At 44.6% G+C, this 24,228-nt stretch overlaps 1 protein-coding gene across 1 annotated transcript in view; it reads right to left on the reverse strand.

Annotated features, from left to right (window-relative positions):
* Positions 1 to 845: 845 nt before the first annotated feature.
* KCTD8 (potassium channel tetramerization domain containing 8) overlaps positions 846 to 24,228 on the reverse strand; it is a 45,454-nt gene continuing 22,071 nt past the window's right edge. The window contains exon 2 of the mRNA XM_081960091.1: positions 846 to 2,924. Coding sequence (XP_081816217.1) covers positions 2,464 to 2,924 — 461 coding nt within the window. The 3' untranslated portion in view covers positions 846 to 2,463. The remainder of the gene's footprint in view (positions 2,925 to 24,228) is intronic.

The following is a 24,228-nucleotide window of genomic DNA, read 5'->3' on the forward strand; positions in this document are numbered from 1 at the left end:
CTCTGCAAGCCCCCCCTCAAGGCTATTCATGCCTTTTTAAAAAAAAAACAGGCCCGTTTTTGTGAAAAACGGGTTGTTTTTAGGAGGTTTGCGGAGTGCAAAAACTTTTTTCCCCCTTTCGGAAAGCTCTTTAGTTAAAATGTTTGATGACAATTAGATTGATCAAGTGCTGTGCCAGCAGAAACAAAGTCTTAGGTGCTGCAGATTGTCAATGATTTCCTTCTCCAGCACATGGATAAATACACCTGGAAACATCTACCTATCTACCTACTTTCTCTCTCTCCCTCCCTACCTACTGCATTTCTCTCTCTCTCTCTCTCTATCCCTCTACCTACCTACCTACCTACCTACCCCCTCTCTCTCTCCCTACCTATCTACTGTATTTCTCTTTCTCTCTCTCCCTCTATCTACCTACCATAGTTCTCTCTCTCTCTCTATCCCTCTATCTACCTACCTACCTACTCTCTCTCTCTCCTTACCTACCTACTGTGTTTCTCTCTCTCTCTACCTCCCTACCTCCCTACTTACCTACTCTTTCTCTGTTTCTCCCTATCTACTGTATTTCTCTATCTCTTTCTATTTCTCTCTATATATACCTACCTACCTACCTACTTTTCTAAAAAATTTGCCTCTTCAAAATCTTGGTGTGTCTTATACTCTGGTGCATCTTATACTCTGGTGCGTCTTAAACTCTGAAAAATATGGTATTCATTTTGTCTGCAACATGTTATTTACAATATGGCAGCAAAAGAGATGAATCATGAGGACCCTGAATAAAATCTTAAAATGTATTTGAAGGTTCAAACAGCAATCAATCAATCAGAAAGGTTTAACAGTAGGCCCCTTTAAACCAATGCATTAAGAGCATGTTTATTTTTATTTCTCCAACATCACTGATTAACATGAAAACAGAAGATTTTGAGATCATCAAACCAGTTTCACAATCCGCTGATAATTTTTTTTTTGCATTTCACAGAAATAACCCTGGCAAACATCAATTAGTTGAAGGTTGGTGTCATTTAACAATATAAGGCATATTTACATCATCCTTACAAAAAAAATAACACACACACACAGCCATACACAAATCCTCATAAAGTCCAAAGGCATTTTACAAGTTATAATCTTGGCAACGAACAAAATATTTATCTCAGAAGCACGCAACTCTTTGTTCCTTCGTGTGAGCTATTTGTCCCTATTGAGCTCAGGCAAAATGGAAGTTTCTTTCATTGTGCTAACTTTTAAAAATGTGTTTGTGCCAAATTCTATCCCGTCTCTTTAGATCAGAGATGGAGAACTAAGGGTGGCCCCTTTATGACTTGTGGACTTCAACTCCCAGAATTCCTGAGGCCGCCATTTTAAAATGAAAGTTTGTAAGGCAGAGCTGGGGAATTATGGCCCCTTTATGACTAGTGGACTTCAACTCCCAGAATTCCTGAGGCCGCCATTTTAAAATGAAAGTTTCTAAGGCAGAGCTGGGGAACTATGGCCCCTTTATGACTTGTGAACTTCAACTCCCAGAATTCCTGAGGCCACCATTTTAATATGTAAGACTCAGGTTCAAGGGCAGAGGTGGGAAATGATGGCCCTTTTATGACTTTGGGACTCCAACTCCCAGAATTGCTGGCTCAGGAATTCTGGGAGTTGAAGTCCACAAGTCATAAAAGAGCCATTGTTCCTCATGCTGGCTCAGGAACAGTGATGGGATTCAGCCGGTTTGGGCTGGTTCGGGTGAACTGGTTATTAAATTGCTGGCTGGCCCCGCCCCTACCAGGGGTCCCCACACGCCCCGTTTTTGCTCCCAGGGAGGTGCAGGGAGACCTACTAGGCCCAAAACAGCACTCGGGATGTGCCCCCTGTGGCCCATTTTTACTCCCAGGGGGGTGCAGAGAGGCCTACTAAGCCCAAAATGAGTCATGGCGGTGCTGTTTTCCCCCTCCCCCACTGCCCATTTTTGCTCTCAGGGGGGTGCCCACCATGGCCACGCCCACCCAGCTGGTCATTGGGGCAGAGAACCAGTTGTTAAATTATTTGAATCCCATCACAGCCTGGGAATTCTGGGAGTTGAAGTCCACAAGTCATAAAAGTGACATCGTTCCCCACCCCCAGCCTTAGACCCATCCTTTTGCGCTGCGGAACTTTGTATCACTGCTATTATGTATATAAAATGGCGGAGCGACCCGATGATATATTGATTCCATGGATGAGAAGGCTTAACCCCCAAATGTCTTCACCATGCACTTGTTTAACTATTATAAAAGGATCTAGGTTTTCATTAATTGTATATCCTTTTTAAAAAGAAAAAGAAAAAAAAGTCAACCCATGTCCTATCCAACATCCAGTTCACGAAAAGAAGAAAGAAGCCGCAGAACTCCAAGGAGTAGATCCACAAGTAACCGGCAATGGAATTAGACACTTAAATCACCAGGGACATGAGATTCAATATCAGGGGTGGGGGGGCAACTATAGCCCGTATTTTTGCAACAGTTCAGATTGCCACGGGCGTTTCCTTTCTGGAAAATCATCAGGGATGTGAATATTTTTCAAATCCTGAATGCATTTTTTCATCTCTTCCTCGACGCTAACCTTCTCCGAGACCTTTTTCTTGGAGAGGTTCGTTTCTCTGGACTTACTCATCAGAGTCTGGAAAAGTTCACTGTTGCGACGTTTATCCGGTGGGGGCATTTTCTGGACTGGAGCTTTCTTTGACGGGCGGTCCAACGTCAGAGTGTTGGAATCGTGGGCCGTGGGCTGCTGAGCGCTAGTGGCATTCTCTTGAGGTGTGCTGGCTTCGGAGTGGCTCTCGCAACTGGAGGTGGACAATTCGTTGCAGGATGTCCCACTCTCGCTACCCTGGCCCGTCCCCTTTTCGTGTTTCCGATCTTCGTCCTCTTGCTTGGGAGACACCGTTCTCTGGGGTGGCCCTAATAGACAAAAAGGGGTCAGATTGTTAGGGGGAAACAGCCAATCTGCAAATGTTTTCAATGTTCTGTAAGTTATTTTTTTTAAAGAAAGAAACACACAACTACGAAAGAGTAGGTGGTTGGAAGGAAAATCCATCTAGTTCAGTTCCAAGCTGGGAGAAAGACGCTGGAAATAAAATGGAGGCTGATTGGAAAGATGGTTTAAGGATGAGAGAACCAACAGAGAGAGAGAGAGGGAGGGTGGGTGGGTGGGAGGGAGGGAGGGAGGGAGGGAACATGCAGTTCTGGGAAAGCTAACAAATGAATAGGGTAGGGTAGGGTAGGGTAGGGTAGGGTAGAGTAGAGTAGAGTAGAGTAGAATAGAATAGAATTGAATAGAACAGAACAGAACAGAATAACAGAACAGAACAGAACAGAACAGAATAGAATAGAATAGAATAGAATAGAATAGAATAGAATAGAATAACAGAGTTGGAATAAATCTTGGAGGTCTTCTAGTCCAACCCCCCTTCCTAGGCAGGAAACCCTGCACCACAGGAAACAGACAAATGGTTATCCAACATCTTCTTAAAAACTTTATTTAAAAAGGGATAGAATCAAGATTATGTGAAATGTTAATACCACTTTATAAGGCCTTAAGGCCACACATAAGGGATCCAGTTTTGGTCGCCACGATGTAGAAAAGATGTGGAGACTCTAGAAAGAGTGCAGAGAAGAGCAAGAAAGGTGACTAGGGGACTGGAGACTAAAACATATGAAGAACGGTTGCAGGAACTGGGTATGTTTAGCTTAAGAGAAAGAAGAACTAGGGGAGACATGATAGCAGTGTTCCAATATCTCAGGGGCTGCCCCAAAGAAGAGAGAGTCAAGCTATTTTCCAAGACACCTGAGGGTAGAACAAGAAGCAATGGGTGGAAACTAATCAAGGAGAGAAGCAACTCAGAACTGAGGAGAAATTTCCTGACAGTGAGAACAATTAATCAGTGGAACAGCATGCCTCCAGAAGTTGTGAATGCCCCAACACTGGAAGTCTTTAAGAAGAGATTGGACAACAATTTGTCTGAAATGCTATAGGGCAATGATGGCGAACCTATGGCACGCGTGCCACAGGTGGCACACGGATCCATTTGTCAGGGCACGTGAGGCCCTGGCCAGCTGAGTTCACCCTTTTTTAAAGCCATTTTTCACCCTCCCTAGACTCCAGAGGCTTTATAGGAGCCTGGGGAGGGCGAAAAGAGCCTCCCCGCACCCCTGAAGACCCTCCGGAGGCTTCATGAGCTTCCCTGAAGCCTCTGGAGCGCAAAAAACGGCCCTACGGGCAAACCGGAAGTTCGGGAACGGACTTCCTGTTTGCTCGGAGGGTCGTTTTGACTGCTCCGGAGGCTTCAGGGAAGCCTCCTAAAGGTCCCTAAAGCCTTCCGAGTGCTTAAAACGACCCTCTGAGCAAACTCCGGTTTGCTCAGAGGGTCGTTTTGACTGCTCTAAAGGCTTCAGGGAAGCCTCTTGATGGTCCCTGAAGCCTTCGGAGGGCTTCCGGGGGGACGGGGGAGGCTATTTTCACCTTCCCCATGCTCCTATAAAGCCTCTGGAACCTGGGAAGGGTGAAAAAAGCATGCAAAAATGGGGGTCACGCCTGTAGTGTGTGGGGATTGCGCATTGCATTATGGGTGTGGCACGCCTGCATGCGACCCTCCTGCACTCCCACCACTTATGGCACGTGAGCCAAAAAAAGGTTCGCCATCGCTGCTATAGGGTCTCCTGCCTGAGCAGGGAGTTGGACTAGAAGACCTCCAAGGCCCCTTCCAACACAATGCTATTATGTTATTCGGCATAATTCTTCTGTTAATCAAAACAGATTGCACCATAATCCCCCAATCCCCCAAGGCCAATGTGTCCAAAAGATAAGAAGCAGTAACTGCTTTGACTGCAATTTTTTTTAAAAAAAAAGGCAGTTCTAATTCACTTTGCCTTGTTTTTTTTTTATGGCCTCCCACTTGGATAAGCACCATGAAAGCCTCGCCTACAGCAGGAATAAAATTAGCTACCGCGAGACTGACAGACTGACGCTACCCACCATACGACTCAATCGCGTAATTATTAGCAAGCCATTTGGACTGAATTGGAATTTCATTCTTTCAAAACCTCCAGAGTTTCAGTTGTAGCATGATAAGCACTATAAAACAACTGAAGGAGTCCTGAAATGTGACCGATAAGATGTTCTGGTCTTCGTTTCCGTAAGACATTCAGGCCAGGGGTGGGACGTGGCCATGGGGGACATGGCCTACTCAGCTTCCTGCACTACTCAGCAGGGGGGTGTTTTCTACCTCCCCAGGCTCCGGAGGCTTTTGTCGAGCCTCCGGGAGGGTGAAAACGGCCTCCCCCCACCCAGGGATCCGAAGGCTGGAAACAGGCCCATTTCCAGACTTCTGGAACTTCCGGGAGGCCCATTTTTCTCCTTCCCCAGGCTCCGGAGGCTTTCTTTGAGCCTCTGGGAGGGTGAGAATGCCCTCCCCACAGCTCCAGAGGCCCTCCGGAGGCTGGAAAGAGGCTCGTTTCTGGACCTCTGGAACTTTGGGGAGGCCTGTTTTTCACCCTTCCAGAGCCTCCATGCAGGTCCTGCACTTAATTAGCATCTAAAACGGGCCACATGGAGACTCCTGGGAGAGGCAGGGTGGGGCGGGCGTGGCCAGCCAGTCCTTGCAACTACCAGTTTGCCGAACCAGATGTAAAATTAGTATCCGGCTCGTCCAAACTGGTTCAAACCGGCTGAATCCTACCCCTGCATTCCCATTGTATTGCTTCAATGGGAAGAATGAACAGAAGCAATTAAAAACATTGGGGAGGAAGCACCATCCAGGCTGCTCCATTCACAAGTTCACATTGTCATTAAAGTTTCACTATACTAAACCAGCAGTCTAGAGGTAGTCCTCGACTTATAACAGTTCACTTAGTGACCATTGGAAGTTACAACAGCACTGGAAAGGGTGACTTAGGACTGTTTTTTCCTCACTTATGACCATTGCAACATCCCCATGGTCACGTAATTTACATTCGGATGCTTGACAACCGACTCACAATTATGACGGTTGTGTTCTGGAGTCATGTTGCAACCTTCTGACATCAAAGTCAAGGAGGAAATCAAATTCACTTAACTAATTTGTTACTAATTTAACAAGTGCAGAGAGTCTCTTAACAAACAGCTCAAGAAAAGTCGTAAAATGGGGCAAAACTCACTCAACAAATTTCTCACTTAGCAACATAGATTTTTGACTCAATTGTGGTCATAAATGGAAGACTACCACTGTTCCTGTTGCTAATTCAGAAAACAATCCCATGTGAAGAGCAATGCTCTGTTTTTCATCTTTGAGAAAGAAATGAAGGATGGTCCAAGCCATATATCTCAATCTTCGCAAACTTGAAGATGTTCGGACTTCAACTCCCAGAATCCTGCCGGCTGGGGAATTCTGGGTGTTGAAGTCCACACAGCTTTAGTTGCCACAGTGGAGAAACACCCTTCTAAAAACTGATGATGTTGAAAATAAGTGAGGAGAGGTCTGGAATAGAAGGTCGCTTAGGATCTCCAGACCCCAAAAGATAATTTGAAAAGATAAATTACTCGCTACAGGACGAAGACTGAAAATCTCTACAGACTTTTAGCTGGGCAATTTGGGATGAACACCTTTCGAATGTTGTGGGAGTAGAAATAGATTTCCAGAGGAAAAAAACTGCAAATTACAGGAACCATTTGCACCATTCAGGTGACCCTGAGGACACAGAGAATCCTCCACGTGGCCTCAATGACTCTCCAAAAGGATGCAAATGACCAGCTGTCTGCAAGGTGCATCAATCCTTCCATTCCCCACCATCCAGTCAGAGCTGAAGAAGCTTCTTGGAATGAGAAGCAAAACGCCTTCAAAGAAAAACCAGAGAGTCCATTGGCTTCCTGAAAAAAGCACCTCTGGGACAACACAGAATCTCTACAGATTTTACAAATTACTCAAGCATTCGGAGAAAACAATGTGAAGCGACGCATATATAAGACTCAGGTGTGACTCCCAAATGAACAGCCGATATATAAATGTGTGTGTCTAACAATGAAATGCCAGAGCTGCGTGGGTTAATCTAACAAATACGTCTTAATATTCTCTGCAACTTTCTGGAGACGCCAGTAAAAGTCCCGGTATAAACAATGGATGTACTTTCTCCTCTCCTATGCTATAATAAAGATTGCCTGACTAACCATTTCAAGGGTTTATTTCATTCAACACGAAATAATTACTAGACTTGTCGTTTGCAGGCAGTGTTTGTGCTTTCACTTTAATCAAGGTTTGTACTTTTTATCCAGTCCAGGAAGATTATATTTTATTAGCTTCAGCAAAAGCTGTTGCTATCCTCAGCCAAAGTCAATGCAGCTTCTTTTTAAAACGCTAATAAACACAGAAACAGCCTAATAAAAATCATTTAAGGTTGCAGCTCTAAGCCCTGGGTCTATCCAAACGTCGCCTCTGAATCATTTTGGACGGCACAATTCAGACAAATGAAGACAATTATTATTTGCCATGCTTTTACATTGCTTAAAAAGAATTATTTGGGTGGCACGCAGTTAAAAATGTAATACAGGGTAGGTCTTGACTTACGACCACAACTGAGCCCAATGTCAGGGTTCCAAATAGCATCCAAAACTAAATCAGAGTCTAAGCAAAGTATTGCTCAAATACTTTCCAATTTGGCACATCTGGGAAAACCCGAATCTGAACGCTTCCCGGTTGAAACTTTAAGATCTTGCCCCCACACCCACAAGTCCATCCCATGGTCCAATCTCCCACTGCCATGCTGGCAGTTCCACCCATCCAGTTCCGGTCAGGTGCAGAGGTGCAGAGACAAAGGATGACCTTGGCTTTCTAGAAAGAATGTTGTTATGGCTACATATCATCTAATTCCGTACAATCCCCCCTCCCATTTTCCCACAATAGAAAATGCATGGTAGAATAATAGAAAGTGTGGCAGGCCAAAGATCCAAAAGAAAAGATGGCTGCAGGCCTGACACCCAAAATTTCTGTTACAAAGTGAGACATTCGTGAAGCGAGTCCTGTTCCGTGTTATGATCTTTTTTTTTACCACCGTTGTCCAGTGAATCTCTGCAGCTGTTAACTTTGTAATATGGTAATACAGTTGTTTTGCTCCATTTTACAACCTTTCTTGCCCCGGTTGTTAAGTGAATCACCGCAGTTGCTAAGTTAGTAACACAGTTGTTAAGTGAATCTGGCTTCCCCATTGACTTTGCTTGTCCGAAGGTCACAAAAAGGGATCAGGTGACCCCGAGACAGGGCAACCGTCATAAATATGAGTCAGTGGCCAAGCATTTGAATTTCATTCACTTGCCCATGGGGATGATGCTATGGTGGTGTTAAAAATGGTCTTAAGTCACTTTTTGGTGGGTCGTTGTAACTTCGGTCGCTAAATGAACTGTTATTAATTGAGGACTACATGGGCTAGAAGAGCTCCAAGGTCCCTTCCAACTCTGTTATTCTATTCTATTCTGTTCTATTCTACTCTCTATTCTATTCTATTTCTATTCTATTCTATTCTATTCTTTATTCTCTTCTCTATTCTATTCTATTCGCTACTCTATTCTTCCCATATTCTATTCTATTCTATTCTTTCCATAGTCTATTCTATTCTATTCTCTATCCTATCCTATTGCTATTGCTACTCTATTCTATTCTATTCTATTCTTTCCATATTCTATTCTATTCTTTCCATATTCTACTCTATTCTATTCTGTTCTGTTCTATCCTATGGTATTGCTATTGCTATTCTATTCTATTCTATTCTATTCTATTTAAAGGAGCAAATGTACATGTTATAAATCGAGGAGTATCTTTATAAAGAAGTAAAAGAAAAGGAAAAACATAAAATGTGTACACAAAATTGCAGAACAGGTAAAATGGAGCAGTGTAGAATTTGGCTCCCAAAGTAACAGACAATCAGTGCAGATAATTACGCTAATAAAGGAGAAAGTTTGCAGCTCAAAGTTGAATATGTGGTGTTCTTGGTGGTCTCTGAGCTAAGCAGACCAAAAGACCCCACAACCCCAGAAGGAAAAAAACAAGACTCATCTACAACATACAATGTAAGGACTGCAACAGTCACTGTGCAGGACAAACAGGCAGAAGATTGGCTGGATGCATTCAGGAACACCAACTGACAGTCACAAGGCAGGACGAAAATTCTCTAATTTCACAACATCTAGATTAAGACGCTGAACTTGTCAATCAGAAAGCTCAGCCGTTCGGTGGTTCGAATCCCTAGCGCCGCATAATGGAGTGAGCTCCCGTGACTTGTCCCAGCTTCTGCCAACCTAGCAGTTCGAAAGCACGTAAAAAATGCAAGTAGAAAAATAGGAGCCACCTTTGGTGGGAAGGTAACAGCGTTCCATGAGGCTTCTGCATTTAATCATGCTGGCCACATGACCATGGAGACATTTTCGGACAGCGCTGGCTCTTCGGCTTTGAAACGGAGATGAGCACCGCCCCCTAGAGTCAAGAACAACTAGCACATACGTGCGAGGAGAACCTTTACCCTGAATGGCCTTCTGTGTTTAAGGTGAGGCGCTGCAATCATTTCTCAAGACTATGCAAAAGAGACCATCAACCAGCCCAAAAGGGAACCAAAGGATTCCACTACTCCAGCACTTAGATCGGCTTAGATCAACTCCAAGGTTAACATCAGACCAACAATCAAGTCAACGACACCCCAATCACGAAACTGGCAAAGAAGCCAAGAGTAAAACAGCCCAACCCAAGAATCTCTAAGACCAACACTGACAGGGCAAGCCACTAGGATGTCAAAACTGGCAGCACACCACACTCATTAGCACTGATGATGTTACCTAGTTGGGTACGGAAACGTCCACAAGAAAGCAAGAAAGGCCCTCGGATGACGAAGTGTTGACGTAATGTGATTCTATCAACCAGCCACAGTTCTTTCTGTTTTAAATGATAACACGGAGTGAATTTCATCCCACTCCCCCTATCCTCTCCCACTTATTAAAACCAAAATTCATAGCCCATTTTATCACGCCGTCCTCAACGCGCTCTTCTTATTAACATGTTCCAGCGTTAATAAAAGCTGGTACATTTTTGCAATCACCGCACATGTTCATCATTTATACATAATTCATTCTTACATTGCCTGAGCCCCATTATCCTCTTATCCGTATTAAATCTTTCTCTTAATTGTGCATATGAAAACCATCGGAAAGGACATTCCTCTACGGGCATTGTTCTCTCGGCTTCATTTTCACTTCTCCCCCTTCCTTTATTAGTACATCTTGATCTGTTGCCCATTTCTATCTGCTATGGCTCCCCCCCCACCCTCTTTCCCCTGGAATTGTCTTCCAATGGTTTAATACAAATATTAAAAAGCAGCGGGAGATGGGAGGAAATAAAAGGGAGCCCCTGAAGAAAACTGTAGCATAATCCACCAACATTGGAAAGATTAAAGTAGCAGTCCTTGTATTTCCTTGGAGTCTCCACCCAAGGAAGAACACAGAAGGTAGAATAACAGAGGAATGGAATGGAATAGAATAGAAAATAGAAGAGAAGAGGAAGAGGAAGAGGAATAGAATAGAGGAATGGAATGGAATAGACAATAGAATAGAATGGGAATAGGAATGGGAATATGACTAGAATAGAGGAATGAAATAGAATAGAAAATAGAAAATAGGAATAGGAATAGTACTAGAATAGAGGAATGGAATAGAAAATAGAATAGAATAGGAATAGAATAGAAGAGTGGAATAGAATGGAATGGAATGGAATGGAATAGGAATAGGAATAGGAATAGGGATAGGAATGGAATAGAGGAATGGAATGGAATGGAACAAAATAGAATAGAACAAAATAGAATAGAATAGAATAGAATAGAATAGAATAGGGAATGGGAATAGGAATAGGAATAGAATAGAGGAATGGAATGGAATAGAATAGAATAGAAATCAGAATAGAATAGAATAGGAATAGGAATAGAATAGAGGAATGGAATGGAATAGAAAACAGAATAGAATAGAATAGGGAATGGGAATAGGAATAGGAATAGGATAGAGGAATGGAATGGAATAGCAAATAGAATAGAATAGGAATAGGAATAGAGGAATGGAATGGAATGTATAGGATAGGATAGAATAGGATAGAATAGGATAGAATAGGATAGAATAGGATAGAATAGGATAGAATAGGATAGAATAGGATAGAATAGGATAGAATAGGATAGAATAGGGAATGGAATGGAATGGAGTAGGATAGGATAGAATAGGATAGGATAGGATAGGGTAGGGTAGGGTAGGGTAGGGTAGGGTAGGGTAGGGTAGGGTAGGGTAGGACAGGACAGGACAGGACAGGACAGGACAACAGAACAGAACAGAACAGAACAGAATAGAGAATGGAATGGAACCTTGGCACAATCCCCATGATCACAGGAACAAAATTCAGATGCTTGGCCACTGACACATATTTATGACGGTTGCAGCATCCTGGAGTCACGCAATCCCCCTTTCGAGACCTTCTGACAAACAGAGTCATCAGGGAAGCCAGATTCGCTTCAAAACCGTGTTACTCACTTAACAACTCCGGTGATTCACTAAACAACAGGGGCAAGGAAGGTCATAAAATGGGGCAAAGCTCGCTTAACGAATATATCTTAGCCATTTTGGGCTCGATTTTGGATGTAAGTCGAGGAGTATTGTATATTACCCTATCGTGCAGCAACATGACGTCTGCAACAATGTAGATGTCGAAATATTCATTGGCTTATAAGACACATCTTTTTCCCCGCTAAAGGAGGGTGAACATTTGGGTGCATCTTATACACTGAATGTAGCCCCACCCACCCACCGTCCCCCACCCTTTGGCCTCAGTCTCCCAGCAATTTACCTCCTTGCAGCAAACGGGGAAAATGAGGCTTACAAAGGCTGCAATTGGCTCTAGCAATCCCTGCAGCCGGAAACAGCTGATGATCGGGAGGCCCAGGCTGAAATTGAAAGTGAAACTTGCTGTTTGCAGCAGAAGGCAAATTGTTGGGAGGCAGAGGCAGATTTTTTTTTCTTGTGCTAATCAGGCTGTTTGCTGTTTGCTGCAAGGAGGTAAGTCAATAACTATAAATGCCTATAGAATGTTCAAATTATTAGGCTCATTTTTTAAAAGACTGCTTTATTATTGTTCTAGACAGCTTAACAAAATGAAGAAGCTTTTTAAAATAAATGCTTGATCTGAAGAGGCCCAGTGCTATTGTACCTTCTTTTAAATAGCAGAGAATAACGTATACTTCCAGAAATCATATCAATTTTAACAGCATCTGTGCAAGTATAGTCTGAAATGTGACACTACAAACAGTGTATATTGTCTGTGCTGTTTGCTGTTTGTTGCAAGGAGGCAAATTGCTGGGAGGCAGAGGCAGATTTTCTCCCCTTATTTTCCACCCCAAAAGCTATGTGGGTCTTATACTTTGGAATGTCTTATACCCCCAAAAATATGACAAATTTCATTACAAAATTCTGACCCCATTTGCACAAAAGAGATGATGAATTCCTATTACACAGAGTCCTTAAAAGGCAGAATAATTAACATTTCTGAAGGATAGGGCTGTGTGTGTTTACCAGTAGCCACTTCTCTCACACAAAAAATGCATTCCACCCCCCCCCAAACAAAAATTATTGCTAAAGTGATTAAGAAAGCCGAGGTAACAGCATAATGAGTTGAAGAACATAGTCTAATTGGTTATGAAATGTCAATATTTCAATAAATGTGCGCCTGGAAGTTCGTTATATTTAATTAGCCTCTCTCTCTCCTTCTATTCCTCCTTGAAAGCTACAAATAAAGAAAAAGACTAATTGCCAATGGTTGCAAAACATTCGTGCACTGATTTATCAAAAATAAGACAAATCCATGGAATAATATGTTTAGGAGAGATAAAGAAAACATATTAAAACAGCTTGACTTCTTAGGCTAGTGCCATTTAATACTAGGCATAAGTGATATTTCAAATTCGATCCTATGTAGAGGCAGGTATTCCTCTCTCTGGGCACGCTGAGAATATATCTGCTGAATATAACTCCGTATTGGCGACAGGGAAGGGCATCCGGCCAGTAAACACTCAGATCCATACAGTTGCCCAGACTTCACCCTGCAAGGGATTATGGGGTCGTTAAAAGACGGTGATGATTTTTAGCATTGGCTCTTCCCACTGGGTGATCTTTTTTTTTTTCAATTTGTAATTTCTTCCCCAGAGTTCAACAGCGATGCGTGCAAAATTTTGGCATGTGATTCTCATCGTCAGTAGTGTCAGGTTTGACACCCAGTGGCAAATTGATTCCGTATTGAATCAATATGGGCGCATGTGGGCGCATGTAGACAATTTCGGCACACCTTTAGAAAAAAGCTAGCCATCACTGTTGTAGGTCATCTAGTCCAACCCCTCGGCCAATCAGGAGACCCTACACCATTTTTTGACAGATAGCAGTCCAGTCTCTTCCTGAAAGCCTCCAGGGACAACTTCTGAAGGCAACTTCTGTCCCATGGGTTGATTGTTCTCACTGTCAGAAAATGTCTCCTTTTTTCCAGGTTGAATCTCTCTCCTTGATCAGTTTCCGCCCGCTTTCACCAGCTTCAATAAAATCCCTCCATTTCATCGATCTGCTTAACCATAAAAGTTTCGGAAAGTGCCCGCAGCATCTGTTCCTAGGAGAGCAGAGTATTTTTAGACGAATGGATGAACAGAAAAAGACATCTTGATTGTAGAAACAGCTGACATGGAAGCATTCAGTGAGGCTGACATGGATATTCCTTTACTTTTTCCAAAGCGAAATAGAGGGAATTATTCTTGGGGGGCAAGAAATGAGTTCAAGATAGTTTCTTTCTCTCTCTTTTTTGTAATCTATTGAAGACAACATTGATTATAGATGCTTAATGACAAGGCAGGAAACCAGTTTTCCTGTCAACAGTGAAAGTCAGCAAGAGATTAAACAGATGGCCAGCCGTGGGATTATTGTGTTCCTTGAAAAGACATTAAAATATAAACACTCACAGCTTGCGTTTATTACATACAGTCTTCGTAGATGCGGCCCAGTCAAACTGACTCAAGAATGAAAAGAAATGCAGATTAAAAAGTAGCACCCGTAGACAGGGGTGGGATTCAAAAGTTTTAGCGAACGGTTCTTTACCCAGCTGTTAGGTGGGCATGGGCATGGTGGGTGTGGCCTACTTGGCCTTCTGAAGCACAGTGGGGGAGGGGCATTTTCACCCTCCCCAAGCTCCACGGAACCTTACTTCATATGGGTCGCAGTGACACAGTGGCTAAGACGCTGAGCTTGTCGATCAGAAAGGTTGGCAGTTCGGCGGTTCGAATCCCTAGCACCGCATAACGGAGTGAGCTCCCGTTCCTTGTCCCAGCTTCTGCCAACCTAGCAGTTCGAAAGCACGGAAAAAATGCAAGTAGAGAAATAGGAACCACCTTTGGTGGGAAGGGAACAGCGTTCCGTGCGCCTTCGGGAGTTGAGTCATGCCGGCCACATGACCACGGAGACATCTTCGGACAGCGCTGGCTCTTCGGCTTTGAAACGGAGATGAGCACCGCCCCCTAGAGTCGGGAACGACTAGCGCATATGTGCGAGGGGAATCTTTACCTTTAGCCTACTATTTCTGTGTCAATGCCAACATGCAGTCCTCCTTGTACAGTAAAAAAGAATCTTCCTTGTTGTTTACAGTGCATTAAACATAGGGTTAAGACATTAGTCAGCAGCTTAATGCCAAGTGGCTTAATGGCAAGAATTATTCATTGAAACACGCAGCTATTCATTAAACCTCCCACATTCTTAAGTGCCTAACAACTACATTAACAGTAGGGACTTTAATATTTTCCCCCCTTTTAATTTTCCTGTTATTAACCACTGCACTTCAAAGGCTAATTCCTATCTCGGTGAGGGTGCAGATTTTGGAAATGCAGTAACAGCCAATATTGTTCATGGTCAGCAAATTAAACATAGCGGTCGACTCTAATTATCGTAATAGAGATGGAAGGGACCTTAGATGTCATCTAGTCCAACTCCCTGCTAAGACAAGAGATCCTGTACGAATTCAGACAAATAGTTGTCCAATCTTAAAAGCCTCATCACCAAAACTAGAGAAACAAGGATCAATGAAGGAAGTCAATAAAGCCCAAAAATAGTAGTTAAGGAGAATTAACATACATACACACACACACACACACACACACACACACACACACACACACACACACACACACACATATATATATATATATATATATATATATATTTGTGTTGTATTTGTACTGATAAATAAATAAAGGGAGACTAGTATAGATCTATTTCGAGCTAATTAGCTCTCATCAGCTAGCCATACCCTTACTGGGATTTATTATTTATTTATTTATTTTATTGAACTTATTAGTCGCCCCCTCTCCCCACAGGGACTCGGGGCGATGTACAGAGCAATAATCAAGATAGCACCATAAAATCGTGCAGAGGAGGTAAAAATAAGTCCATAAATAAGCATACTTACAAAGTTTAAAACCCCAAAAATATTAAAAACAAAATTTCCCATTGTAAAATGACCTGGGGTGGCAAGATAGTAACGTTATGCCAGGCCGGCTTGACAAAACAGGTAGGTCTTCAGCTTCATACGGAAGGAGCGAAGATCGGTTGTTGTCCGGATGTCTGGGGGGAGGTCATTCCAAAGGGTAGGGCCCACCACAGAGAAGGCCCTACTCCTGGGCACCGTCCCCAGGCACTCTCTAGAGGACGGCACCCGGAGTAGCCCCTCCCTGTGTGAGTGAGTGGGTCGCAGGGATGTATGGGGCAGGACGCGATCCCGCAGGTAACTAGGCCCTGTGCCATGGAGCGCTTTGAAGATGGTAACCAGTACCTTGAAGCGCACCCGGTAGGCCACAGGAAGCCAGTGCAGCTCGCACAGGATAGGTGTTATATGGGAGAATCTCGATCTCCCCATAATAACCCGCGCGGCTGCATTCTGGACCAACTGCAGTCTCCGGGCGCACCTCAAGGGGAGCCCCATGTAGAGAGCGTTACAGTAGTCCAGGCGGGACGTCACCAGCGCGTGAGTGACTGTGCGCAAGGCCTCCCGGTCCAAAAGGGGCCGCAACTGGCGCACGAGGCGAACATGGAGGAACGCCCCCCTTGCCACGGTCGCCACGTGATCTTCTAAGGTCAGCCGATCGTCAAGGAGGACGCCCAAGTTGCGCGCCCCTTCCACCGGGGCTAATTGCTCATCCCCGATGGTCAGCGATGGAATATGCTGATTGAATCGGGAAGCCGGGAACCACAGCCACTCTGTCTTGGAGGGGTTGAGCCTGAGCCTGCTGTCATCCATCCAGACCCGTACGGCTTCCAGACATCGGGTCATCACTTCGACAGCCTCGTTGGGGTGGTTTGGGGTGGAAATGTACAACTGAGTATCATCAGCGTACAGATGGTAACTCACCCCAAAACTACGGATGATCTCGCCCAGCGGCTTCATATATATGTTGAACAAGAGAGGCGAGAGAATCGACCCCTGTGGGACCCCACAAATGAGGGGCCTTGCGGTCGACCTCTGCTCCCCCGTCAACACACATTGCGTCCGGCCAGAGAGGTAGGAGTGGAACCACCGTAGCACGGTGCCTCCAATCCCCAACCCCTCCAGCCGGCGCAATAGGATACCATGGTCGATGGTATCGAAGGCCGCCGAGAGATCTAATAGAACAAGGATGGAGGAACAACCCTCATCCTTTGCCCTCCAGAGATCATCCACCAACGCGACCAAGGCCGTCTCCGTGCTGTGACCGAGTCGGAAGCCGGACTGGCGCGGGTCTAGATAATCATCTTCCTCCAGGTGACGCGGAAACTGCTGAGCCACCACACTCTCAACAACCTTTGCTAAAAAAGGAAGGTTGGAGACAGGACGATAATTTGCTAGTTCCTTTGGGTCCAGAGAAGGCTTCTTGAGCAGGGGCCTGACCACCGCCTCTTTCAGGGCGGCCGGCATCCGGCCCTCCCCCAACGAAGCGTTCACCAGCCCCAGTAGCCAGCCTCGTGAGCCCTCCCAGGAGGCCAGCACCAACCAGGAGGGACACGGGTCCAGTAAACATGTGGTGGCCCGCAGTCGCCCGCGCAACCTGTCCAAATCTTTGATGACAACAGGGTCAAACTCCTCCCAGCATGGTCTCTCAAGACTAGTCCCGGACGTCCCCACTGGAGCACTGGAGTGGGTCCAACCTCTCCGGATATGATCGATTTTATCCTGCAGGAACTCTCCAAATTCCTCTGCCCTGCCCTGCAATGGGGGGTCCCGCTGCTCCTGTGACAGAAGGGAGCGGGTCACCCGAAACAGGGCAGCAGGGCGGTTCTCTGCGGATGCTATAAGAGTGGCACAATACTGACGTTTGGCCACTCTTATTGCCACAAGGTAGGTCCTTATGTAGGCTCTTACCTGTGTTCGGTCAGCTTCGGAGCGGGAGGATCTCCACTTACTCTCCAGGCGTCTCCTAAGGCGTTTCATCGCCCTTAGCTCCCCGTTAAACCAGGGGGCCCGGGTCGATCGTGGCCATCGGAGAGGCCGCAAAGGCGCCACCCGGTCCAAGGCACCGGCAGCCGCACTATTCCATGCGGCTACCAGGTCCTCAGCCCGGGAGCGGGACAGGTCAGCAGGAAATGGCCCAAGCTCAGCCTGGAACCTATCCGGTTCCATCAGGCACTTGGGGCGGAACCATCTGGGATAATCTGGTTCCGCCTCCCCGCGGTGGGGAGTAGCGCCAGGGAAGTCAAGCTGGAGAAGTGAGTGATCTGACCATGACAGGGGCGTGATGACTAAATGCCCTCTTCCCAGATCACTCGTCCACTGGTCGGAGACAAACACAAGATCCAGAATGTGGCCTCGCTCGTGAGTGGGGTCCTGAATTACTTGAGTCAGACCCATGGCTGTCATGGAAGCCATGAATTCCCGGGCTACCTCGGATGCCTTTCCCGTTGACGGCAGGTTGAAATCCCCCATCACTAGTAGTTTGGGGGTCTCAACCGCCATCTCCGCGATCCGCTCGAGGAGCTCGGGCAGGGCCGTTGATGTATGGCGGGGAGCCAGGTATACTATCAACAGGCCCAACTGACTCCCTGGACCCCACTTTACGCCCAGAGACTCACAACCAGATGTCTGCGACACAGTGAATTCTCTCGGTGCCAGATCGTCCCGGATGATAATTGCTACCCCCCCACCCCTACCTTGGGCCCGTGGCTGGTGGAATACACGGTAACCTGGAGGGCACATTTCCCTGAGGGGTAACCCCCCCTCTGGGCCCAACCAGGTTTCCGCTATTCCTGCGAGGTCCGGCTCCCCCTCTGTGATCAAGTCACTGATGAGGGGGGCCTTGTTAACCACGGACCTCGCGTTACATAACATCAGCCTAAGGCCCAGGCTCTGCTGATCCTGTCCACCTAGTCTGCGGGGGTTGGTGCAAGCGACCGGGCGTATCCAGTGGCCCCGGTCTGCCAACCGACTATACGTTCTTCTGGTGTCCTCGCGCCTGCCCCTCCCTACGACCGTCGTGATTGGAATTCCCCTTATAGGGATGTTATTTCCTCCCACCCGCTCCGCTTCACTACCTTCCGTCTTGACCCTCCCTTCCGTCTTGACCCTACATGTTGGCCTGGTTGTATCCATACCCCAGGGCCAAACCAACCCTCCCCGCTCCCTGGAACCCCTTAAAAGCTTTACAAAACATTTTACTAAAAAACCCCTAATCCCCCGCTTCCTCCACCTCTCTGGGTTAATAAACCCCTCATTGAGGTGGGCCTTCGTCAGGGCAGGGGGGCACGCCTGCGAGAGGGGGGAACCTCGCAGTCGAAGGATGTCAGACCTTGAATAAGTTGGGATGATGACCAATCTATGATTATGGCTATGGCAGGGTCTCTCTTTGTAGCAGGTCTAGGATGTAAGATTAACAAAGAATGAAGTAGAGAGATATTTAAAAGGCAAATAATAAGATGGGAGGGGACAGACCTCACAGTCCACAATAATCTACGTTCCACCAGTGAGGCCCAGGGCAGTTCTTTAGGCAGTTCTTTAGGCCCAGAGGCCTAGGGCAGTTCTTTAGGCAGTTCTTTAGGCCCAGAGGCCTAGGGCAGTTCTTTAGGCAGTTCTTTAGGCCCAGAGGCCTAGGGCAGTTCTTTAGGCAGTTCTTTAGGCCCAGAGGCCCGAAAGCAGTTCTTGGAGTATGAAGGAATCGCACCTCAGCGGGGGGGGGGGGGTAGACGAGGTGCCAAGGCCAGCTGCTCGACCTATTGCTCTTCAGGGGTCGCCAGTAAGTTCAAATCCCAGTAAGGGTATGGCTAGCTGATGAGAGCTAATTAGCTCAAAATAGATCTATACTAGTCTCCCTTTATTTATTTATCAGTACAAATACAACACAAATATAAAAAGGCAACATTAAAAATAAAAATATGGTTTTCTGCCTGCATGGTCTTCTGTGATAAGCCAAAGGACAGAAAGAGGGAGTAGTGACCTTCCTCCCATATTTAGGCATACCAGGGGTTGTAACACAAATACATACATACATACATACATACATACATACATACATACATACATACATATGCACTCAAGAGAGTTTAAATTTACTCGAGGTAATCACCCAATATAGCAGTTAGATGAGTAAAATAAGAGGGTTAAAAATGGCGAAACGCAAATGAAATATATTAGAAGGGGAAATAACATAAGGAGAATTGTATCGATTGGTAATTGCTATTAGAAGGAACAGGAAGTTCCTGTTCGTACTGTATTGTGTAAATGTAGTGTACGTCTAAGTTGTGCGTGTGTGTATTTTGTATGTTTGTAAATAAATAAAAATATTTTTTAAAAAAATTGGGAAAAAAGGAGATGGAACGCATTGCATTGTGGGTATGGGTACGTGTGTGCGTACGATTTCAGCACGGGAGGACAAAAAGGTCATCCATCACCGCCCTAGTTGGCAAATTGGGGGTTTTGTCTTACAAACCAATTTGGAATATTGAATTTCTTTCCCCTGTGCTGTCTCCTTGTGGCTCATCCCGAGAATGTCGTGGACATATCACATTGATATACAGGCCATCATTAACGCAATTGTGTGTTTAAGAGTTGATCTGTGCAGGGTGGTGATGGGATTGTGCGTTTAAGTAGCGGTTGGTGTGTGCTTTTTTCCCGGTAGATGGTGTGTCCTAGAGAGCCATTCGTTTTTTTGTAGATTAGGACGTCCAGAAAGGAAAGTTGGTTGTTAGCTTCTACTTCCATAGTAAATGGTTCATTTACTATGGAAGTAAATGAACCATTTACTATGCTGGCTCAATCGTAATTTCTCTTATTCCTCCTAACTGTTTTTTAAATTGTCTTTAAATATTAATTCTTAATTGCATATTGGGTTTTTACAATTGGGGTATTTTAATGCTGATTTTTAACTGTCTAAATGATGAAATTTGTTACCTCCTCCGTGTATGCGTGTATGTGTGTTTTGTATTTATGTACGTTTATGTGCTGTTATATATCTTCTATGTTTTATGCTCCATTGTACGCCGCCCCGAGTCCTACTTGGAAAGGGAGCGGCTAATAAATCCAAATTATTATTATTATTAAATTGTATTTTGGGGTGTAGGCTGTTGAGATGTGTGAGGAAGTTGTCCAGTTTTTCCTTCCCATGTGGCCAAATTACGAAAGTGTCATCTGCGTATCTAAGCCAGAGTTTGGGTTTGGGTTCAGATTTATCTAAGGCGTTAGTTTCAAAATGTTCCATATATAAGTTTGCGATGACGGGTGAGAGGGGTGATCCCATGGGTGCTCCTTCTATCTGTTTGTATCTTTGTCCATTGTGGATGAAGTATGTGTTGGTTAGGCAGTGGTTGGTCAGGTCCAGGATGTGTTTAGAGGGGTTGTGTTTTTTCTGGATAGCTGTCATGGCTTCTTTTATAGGCACTTGGGTGAAGAGGGATATGACATCGAAGCTCACGAGTAGGTCACTGGGTTGTAGGTTTTGCTTCTTTATTGTTTCTATGAAGTGGAGTGAGTTTTGTACATGTGAGGTGATGGCTTCTGCGTAGGGTTGGAGTTGTTGAGCCTATGGAGCCGACTATGGGTCTGAGTGGTGTTCCTTCTTTGTGTATCTTGGGGAGGCCATAGAGCTTGGGGCATCTGGAAGATTTCTCTCTGGGGATGATTCTTTGCTGGATCTCTTCATTGATGGGAGAGGCTTTTATTTTGGATTTGGTGTTTTTTTCCAGGTAGATTGGGGGGGGGGAGTCTGTGGTTTAGAGGTTTGTAAGCGGGGTCTTGGAGTAGGTTGGATAGTTTGGCTTGGTAGTCAGACATGTTCATCACCACAGTGGTGTTACCTTTGTCTGCTGGGAGAATGATTATATTGTTGCCTTTTCTTAAGTTGGTGAGTGTTTTTGTTCTTCTTTATGTAAGTTGCTTCTGGGTGGATTGCTGGAGCAGAGGACGTTGGTGACTTCAAGTCTGATTTTATTGGCTTCATCTGGGTTGATTTTGGTGAGTGTAGCTTCAACTCCGCATATGATGTCTTCCGTGGGGATGCGTTTGGGGGCGACTGCAAAGTTGAATCCTTTGGAAAGGACATTGGTTTTTGCTATGGTGAGGGTCCTGTCTGATATGTTATGTACTGTTTGTTTCATGAGTTGCTGTGGAGGGGGGGTTGGGCTTCTGGTGTTTTTCTAGTCTGTGGAGTTTGTTGGTGTGTGTGTGTCTGTCTTGTGGGAAGTTTCTGTTTCGGCTCTCCAGAGTATTAATTGTTTGGATTTGTCCCAGAGTGCTGGGTGGATTTTGTTGCTGAGTTTGAGGGGAAAAGTGAGTAGGTCCCTGTTGATTTGGTCTAGTAGGAATGTTTTCCTGTGGAGTTCGTTTCTGATTAGGGCTAATTCAGTTCTTTTCAGGATCCTTTTGGCGGGTGAGGTTTTAGAATGGAATTTTAGTTGGAAGCATTTGGGGATCATCTTTTTGTCTCAGCAGTTGCATTATGAAAGTCATAGAAATAGAGAAACACCCCCACAACATGAATAAACGTGACGATACCTCCCACCTACCAGACATCTGGAAACCAGCCCTAGTCAACAAACGAGTCCCAGCCACGAAAACCAACACCAGATCCAGAATAACACAGGACGCCACCACCAATCACCCTCACCAGACTCAAACCCAAACCCATCCCATGGACCAAATGCAACCATCATCCAGAAGCCAAACCATGGTGGCATCACCAACTGTTGCACCCCCCTCCAACCCCCACACAAAGCAAACTGACACACACCATGAACACATGGCCAGACCGCCAAACCAAAGCCCGGGATGTTACACCACAGCCGTCTGCTTAGGACATTACATCAGAGAACTCAGGACGTTACAACGCAAAAGCTCAGGATGTTACAACGCAGCCAACAATAATACAATAATACAATAATACAATAATACAATAGTAGAGTTGGAAGGGACCTTGGAGGTCTTCTAGTCCAACCCCCTGCCTAGGCAGGAAACCCTATACCGTTTCAGACAAATAGCTATCCAACATCTTCTTAAAGACTTCCAGTGTTGGGGCATTCACAACTTCTGGAGGCAAGCTGTTCCACTGACAACTTCTGGAGGCAAGCTGTTCCCCTAGGAGGTTGCAGCACAGGACTCAGGATATCACTACAACAGTTCTCAGGATGTCATCACACAGCCCATTACCCAGGTCGTTACAACACAAAAGAACAATAGGCACACAGCCAGTACCTCAGCCACATAGGATGTTACGAAACAGCCGACTAATCTACAAACATCAACTCTATCAACTATTCAAGATGTTACAACACAGCCAACCAACCCACTTACAGCAACAAAGCCAGCAGTCTACACACACACACACAATATTTATAGAAAGACGGCAGCTCCGATCACACTTTGCTCGCACAGGCACGAGGCCGAAGACACCAGCCTGAGGATGACGAGTGGGACCTCGTCGAAATGTCGCTAAGATACTCTCAATCTTACACGGGAAAAGACCCGAATACACCAAAACCTCCATACCTGTACCATGAAAATCTACAAAAACAAAGTTATATAGTTATAGTTGTTATAGTTATAGTTATAGTTATAGTTATAGTTGTTATAGTTATATAAAATTTACATGTACAGATAAAATAATCACAACAGACATGTAAAAGAAGTGTAATGTGTTGCAAAGATGTTATCTTTGCATAAGCAAAATAAAAAGTTTTTTTTTTAAAAGCACTTTGGGAAAACCACACATTTCAAAACTTCCAAGATTCATACAACTCTTTTTGTGCCGAAGGACCACAGGGTTTGATTTAACAAATCAAATCAAATTAATGTTACTATGTACAATCCCTACTTGAAAAACAGAGGCAACACAAAATTGGATAATAAAAAAATATGCCATTTTGTCTTTCTTCTTTTGTATTCTGTCATTCTAAAACGCGGGGATAATGAACTGTTTCCCATAGATAGATACAACACTTGATTTTTAAAATTAAAAGTAACAGAAAGATGAAAAAACATAATAATTACAATTTGCAACAGTCTGGATGTCTCCATATAGTTAGGGAAAAAAATTGGGCCAGTCTTTTTTCTTTTAAAGAAAGCATGCCATTCAAATCTCTGTGGGATTGAACCGTGGCCTTTAGCTTCAGGAGAAAAAAATAATAATAACCGATATATTTTTTCCTAATCAACATTGCAATATTAATAAGCCCAGCTGGAGGTCTAGAGAGCATTGAAAACTCACAGCAGGTAATGAAACTGTCATTCCATTCATTGTGAAAATTCACTTTTTTAAAAATAAAGGCATGGACATTGCAAATTGCCAATAAGAAAAAAGGCAGCGCAGAGTCACCGAACTCCTAATTAAAGGGCAAAACACAGATACTCTTTAGATTTAGAATAGAATAACAAAGTTGGAAGGGACCTTGGAGGTCTTCAACTAGGCTGGAAACCCTAAACGACTTCAGACAAATGGTGATCCAACATCTTAAAAACTTCTAGGGTTGAAGCATTCACAACTTCTAGGGGCAAGTTATTCCACTGATTAATTGTTCTCACTGTCAGGAAATTTCACCTCAGTTCTTTTTTTTTTTTTTTAAACAAAGTTTTATTGGGTTTTTTTATATTTTACAAAGGGAAAAGGTAAGGGAAAGGTTACAAATTTTGGCAGCTGCGAAATGCGGTAGGTGCACCCCCCCTCCAAACTCATAGTATACATT

The sequence above is a fragment of the Natrix helvetica genome, assembly GCF_964273705.1.
Source record: "Natrix helvetica genome assembly, chromosome: 7".
NCBI lineage: Eukaryota > Metazoa > Chordata > Lepidosauria > Squamata > Natricidae > Natrix > Natrix helvetica.